The sequence below is a fragment of the Morus notabilis genome, unplaced genomic scaffold (assembly GCF_000414095.1).
Source record: "Morus notabilis unplaced genomic scaffold, ASM41409v2 Scaffold15, whole genome shotgun sequence".
NCBI lineage: Eukaryota > Viridiplantae > Streptophyta > Magnoliopsida > Rosales > Moraceae > Morus > Morus notabilis.
This window is the reverse complement of record NW_010367234.1, coordinates 739,686-745,960: the sequence shown is the minus strand read 5'-3', so window position 1 is coordinate 745,960 and position 6,275 is coordinate 739,686. Positions and strand designations below refer to the sequence as shown.

General features: G+C 33.9%; 1 protein-coding gene across 1 annotated transcript; it reads left to right on the top strand.

The window, feature by feature from the left end:
* Window positions 1-1,263: 1,263 nt before the first annotated feature.
* On the top strand, window positions 1,264-5,643 carry LOC21405644 (MOB kinase activator-like 1A). The gene is made up of 7 exons (XM_024174788.1): window positions 1,264-1,365; window positions 3,140-3,188; window positions 3,458-3,566; window positions 3,757-3,850; window positions 4,069-4,202; window positions 4,293-4,456; window positions 5,419-5,643. Exons 1-7 carry the CDS (start codon window positions 1,343-1,345, stop codon window positions 5,491-5,493), a joined length of 648 nt encoding a protein of 215 aa, XP_024030556.1. The 5' UTR covers window positions 1,264-1,342; the 3' UTR covers window positions 5,494-5,643.
* Window positions 5,644-6,275: the final 632 nt, after the last annotated feature.

Sequence of the window (6,275 nt, the reverse complement as noted above, 5' to 3'; positions counted from 1 at the left end):
AACTGTATACTCGATATTGGCAGTGAAGTGTTTGTGACATTTTTTGTGTAATGAGCAATATAAGAAAAAATTCTTGAAGTAGAAAAACACACAAAATTTATAGTAATTCACTCTTATAAAATGAGAAGCTACATCCACTGTAATTTTTTATTCAGAATGAGATTGTTATAATTTACACCGTAAGTTGCTCTCTCATTCTTTTCTCTTAAAGAAAAACTAACCTCCCACACAAAATTTATAGTAATTCACTCTTATAAAATGAGAAGCTACATCCATTGTAATTTTTTATTCAGAATGAGATTGTTATAATTTACACCGTAAGTTGCTCTCTCATTCTTTTCTCTTAAAGAAAAACTAACCTCTTCCCTTTCCCACACAACACATATTATGACTGTTGAGTCTGTTGACTTCGCCAGATAATAAATTACTCCCTTAAAGAAAAGAAAAAATACACAAAATATTTATGTGTTTTTGTTAAAATACCACTTTCTGCTCTCGTAAATGCTCAAAACATCTTATGCATTTAAGAAAGAGGGCGTAAAACACCTCCGTTAAATTTTTAAAAATGTCATGATTATCTTTTCTATTTTATATTTAATGTTATTTTAAATATGATTTAACTAAAACTTTAAATAAATTTTTTTTAAAAGCTCAAATAAATATTCTAATCAAGGAAATACTTTAATTATTTTAAGAGTTTTCTATTTCTAAGGTTGATTTTATTTAACATTTTGGTTTAATAATGTTTTAAATTGTCTTTAATAAAGATTGAGAAGGATAAACTTAGGTTTTGTTCATTTCACCGATTCGAGTTTTCAATTTTAGGTTTTTACAGTAAAAAATTCTCAGAAAATGTCACATTTAACTTTTTATGTTACAGTAAAAAGCTCTCTAAACATGTCACATCTCAGCTCGAATGAAAACTCAAATCTGCGAAGTGAATGAGACCTTAGTATTTAAGAAAATTTAACTGCTACAGGAGGCCTTTTGGGTTTGTTTTTATAAATACATAGGATATTGAGTGTTGCATTATAAGATAAATGAAAGTGGTATTTTGACAAAACAGTGAGGTAGTTTGAGTATTATGCCTAAAAAAAAAAAAAAAAAAGCCTCCAAAAGAATCCCCAAACAATCGTCATTTACAAAATACGACTCGTCGTATACCCAAAAAGGTGCATAACACAAACGTGCCTTGCACGTGCCTCCAATAAAGGAACCTCTCTTTTTGTTCAACCCAAAAAAGCACCTGAAGAATGAAAGAAAGAAAGACGGAAGAAATAAGCGTCACCAAAACTGTCCATACCCCCCCTCTCTCTCTCTCTCTCTCTCTCTCTCTCTCGCCATGAGTCTCTTCGGTTTGGGCAGGCAAGCAACAATTTCTCTCTCTCTGTTTTTTTTTTCTTTTTTTTTTTTGCTATTATTGCATATTTCTCAGATTAAGCACACAAACACTTGATACCGTTTTTCGTTTTTCTGTTCCCACATCTCGTTCTGTGATCCTGATATTTTGCATTCGATCAATCCTATAATTAGAGGATTTTGCAAGATCAGTTATGATATCAGAATTTTGGATTTGGGTATTCTTTTCCGTGATCCATAATTTTTTCTGATATTCGGGATCTTTCTTTGGCTTTATTATTGATCCTTAATTACGAGTTTATTTCGCCATTTTTTGTTCTGGGTATTGATTATTCTCTAGGGGGTTCCAAATTCCACGTTTTTCTATTTTTATTTTTCTTTTCTATTGTTCTTTAATGAGAGAATCTTCACCTAGTTAATGTACCACTTTATTTGGGATTGAATTTTTAGCTTTGTATTATAAAGGGTGTTGTAGTTTTTGATGCATTGGGTCTGTTTGACATTGTTTTCTGGAAGTTGTTTTTGGCTTCCTGAATTCAAAAGCTGCTTCTCGTAGTGTTTAAAGAACCTTTTGAAAGAAATTTGGCCTTTCAGGAGAACTTCTAGTCGAAATCGCAAAATATGGCTTCTTAAATAAAGCTCCTTTGAGAAGATTTTAAAACTTGTAGCAAAGCTTTAGTATTTATAAATTTAGTTCTACTATTTTATTGCTTGTTGGAAAATTTAGGACATGTTCTTTTCACAACTCAAGTCACGACTCAAACGTTTTTATTTGAGAGAAAACATTGTAGCAAAAGAGTTAAATTTGAATTTTTCTGAGAGAAAACACTGTAATAAAAAGTTTGAGTTGTGAAAAGAATGAGGCTTTAGATGTCATTTTTTGTCTTATTTAGCGCTTTTGAAAAAACACATATACAGAGAAGTCATAGTTTTTTCTTCTCTTCTTTTACTGATAAAAGCATAAGCAAAAGCAATGCCAACAGGCTTAATTGTTAAATTAAAATTTTTCAGTTTGTACTTGAGGTTATGGTTCTATTCTTTCTTGTCTGATGTTTCAGAAGAAGTTGAAAAATGGGTGGTGATTTGATCTCGGAACAGTGAAGGAAATAGTGTAGAAAGTCTGGAAGGGAGTACGATATGCATACATGTAGTTGAAACTTAAAATGTAGTTGAATAAGATGTAGATTTGTGTAACATTTTATGTTTAGTGTTGCTGGTGGCTGTTTGTCACAATGTCTTGTTGTAATAATTTTAGGAAATTGGCTTTGGTCCTTAGTTTTCGGCACTTGAACTAGCGGAGAGGTCTTATGGATACTTTGGAAGTTTAAAGAGACATTGGTAATTGGTGATGGCCAGATGTTAAGATACTGATATCATGAAATTAATGGAGAGAATGAAATGTTTTAAAGTATCTGTAATTGCCATAGGTGACTGATATTTATTGTGAGAAACGGATGTGGAATGGTCCATGACTAGATAGAATTTGAGGTTGAGAAAGTTTGGTCATAACACGAAGTTGCTGCTATGCAAATCACTATTGTAAGAGGAATTAAGGTATTAAAAAAGGAAGAACATGTGTATAGGGTGTATGCTTATAGATTGCTGCTTCATGGTGATGCTTACCCTTGAACTTGGGATTTAGAACGTCAATTTTGATCCAAATTTCTGTAGTTTTCTTTTCTTAACTTCTCATATTACCTCAGTTCTTTAGTTCTTTTCTTGAATTTTGATGCCAAGGAAATTTCGGTGACTTGTCTTGTCTTGGAAATTGTTTGAGCAGAAACCAAAGAACATTTCGACCCAAAAAGAGTGCACCGTCTGGCAGTAAGGTTAGTTCGTTTATATAGTGTGCAATCTTTGTATATTTCCTGGGTAGAATATAATATTAATGTGCACACTTGTATTCAGTGCTATCAGTTTCTCTTAAAATTGCTTAATTTGGAACTTGTTCACTGATTAAGAAGCATACTTCACTAGTTGATAGTTTTTAATTATTTTGGTTCATTATAGATTCATACTTAATGTCGGCTCCTACTCAAGAATATTATCCAATTCAGGCTTAATTCTTTGCTAATATTGTGGTCCTATTTTGGTGCAGGGAGCTCAGCTTAGGAAGCACATTGATGCTACCTTGGGTAGTGGAAATCTTAGGGAAGCGGTAAAACTCCCCACCGGGGAGGACTTAAATGAGTGGCTTGCTGTTAACAGTCTCTCTCTCTCTCTCTCTCTCTCTCTCTCTCTCTCTCTCAGTTTCCCTCCTTTTTATGTGCACTTTCCCTTACGTGATTTCTTTATTTAGTTGGTACATGATTGCCTCCTTTCCTCAATTTGTTTATAGCAACTGATTCTGTGGAGTATATGTTTATGAATAATGCTGTTTGGGTTTTTGGATCTCAGCTGTAGATTTCTTCAATCAGGTGAATTTGCTTTATGGTACTCTCACAGAATTCTGTACTCCTGAGAATTGTCCTACAATGACTGCTGGCCCCAAGTAAGCATACTACATGAACAGCTTTAGCATTTTTTGTCCTTTTTTTCTGTGTTTATTTATAAGAGTGCAATTATGTGATGTTTTTTAAGTTATACTGGAGGCCTTGTTGGTTTGAACCAGCATGGATATCATTTTAATTTACTCTAAAGTGTTTGATGTTTTTCATAATTTTGAAGGATTTTGCAGAATTCCTTATCTTCTGCCCTTATACTTTACAGGTATGAGTATAGATGGGCTGATGGTGTACAGATCAAAAAGCCTATTGAGGTTTCGGCTCCAAAATATGTTGAATATTTGATGGACTGGATCGAATCTCAACTTGATGATGAATCCATTTTCCCTCAGAAACTTGGTATTGGTTAATGTTGTATCTTATTCACGTATCTGTTAATCTCCTCTTTCTTCCTTTTGAGATGATTTTTGTATGTGCCTTGTCTACTAGGTGCACCATTTCCCCTCAACTTCAGAGAAGTTGTGAAGACAATATTCAAAAGGCTTTTCCGTGTGTATGCTCACATATATCACTCTCATTTTCAGAAGATAGTGAGTCTGAAGGAGGAGGCTCATCTAAATACTTGCTTCAAGCATTTTATACTTTTTACCTGTGTAAGTTCTCTCTCCGTATCCCATTCTTATGCTGTATTGACTTGTTTAAATACTGATTTATTTTATGTTGACCCCGTATCAATATTTAGACTATTAATGTTGTATTTAAATATATTTTCTTTATCTATACTTTTAATCATAGTAGTAGGTTTTGCATTATTTTAAACTAAAATTTACCAATCTGAGCACTTATTCTTTGGATTTCTGTACCCCCGTCTATTAATCTTATTGTGCTTTTATCAGCGGTTGAAGTCGCCTTTTCTTGACAATAACCTTATGAAAAAAGTCACTTAGTGGTGAACCTCATTTGCACAAAATTGTTGTTAGCAGAGACCAAAAACTGAAAGAGAGTGCTAGTAAACGAGACACAAACGCAACATTAGTAAAAGTGGTGGTGTTTCTCATTTGTGAAAAAATAAGTTAGCTCTAACGGGTAACCAAGGTTATATTTGGAAAGGGGAAAGAAAGGTATGCAAGTTGAGGAAAACGGAGAGGAAGGGAGGACCTTTCTCTTATTGTGTTTGGTTCGGATTCTCTCTTTTAAATTTAATCCTTTTGTATTGGGAGGGGTCAATATTAGGATTCTGTGAAGGATTTGAAATTCCTCATCCAATCCATTCGCTCCTCTTTTCTCTCCTACCAATCAACTTTAAGTACTAATCCCCTCACCCTCTCCCTCCGCTCTTCTTCCTGCCAAACAAGCTCTGAAAGTCCACTTGTTTCTTTCCTTCTGTGAACACCAAAAGAGAAGTAACAATATTAATCTCTATACTTCTTCTTTCGGTCCTCCATGCCAACTCTTTGAAAAATGATCAAGTGAAGCCGGTCACTAGAGATATTAAACTCGTCCTTTCTTGTTGTGCCCGTGTTTGATATATTTTTTGTAATTTTCATCAGCTTGCCATTTTTCACATGAACTAAAAGGTACAGGTTCATTTCACTTTTGGTAAACTCATCTGCAGGAATTCGGGCTGATAGACAAGAAGGAGCTGGCCCCACTTCAAGAGCTTATTGAATCCATTATTGTTCCTTACTGAACAGGGTTTGCGCGATCTTGGAATGAACTTATTTCAGGGACGCGTAATTTATGTTAAATAAATGCTGATAATCAGTATTTAACTTCACAGTGTTTATTATGTAGCTTAATGTTTCAAGTTAATGTGCATATGCTGTGTGGCTTGGATCTCTTTATGGTCTTCTTGCCTACAAGAATGGGATCAGAAATGAACTTGTCTCTGATGCATGTGGAAATGGCTGAAGACCGTGATTGTAACATCCACTAAAATCTAAAAATCTACAAAAGGGGTTTTAGGAGTGATTGATCTATCTGGTCTGCACCAAACGTTGTTTCTTGCAAGTAAACAAGTGGTGATTGCTTGGTGCATGGCCTAATGTGATTGGTGCTTATTGTCTAGGTCGGGTCACTTGTAAGCTGTAGAGCTTTGACCAAAAGCTAAATTGTTGAAACCTGTTTTCATGCTTTTATAGAGATGTTCAAACTTGTTTTCATGCTTTTATAGAGATGTTCAAACTGCCTCGATCTCTCTCATACATCCTTTTTTTTTTATTTATTTAACTTTTAACCAGATTTAATACAAATTTGACGGCTGATAAGTAAAAAACACTGTGTTGGGTGTTTAGTGGTACGAGTGAAAAGTATGCACATTCTTTGCGTAAAATTGATAATGTGTTTTCTATTTTATTGGTCAGCCTAGAGATTTTTAAAGCGATGAAGGAGATGGGGCTAGGATTACACAAATAATTTCCATTTTTTTATTTAGCAAAAAGAAATACAACAAAAATAAAAATAAATAAAGAG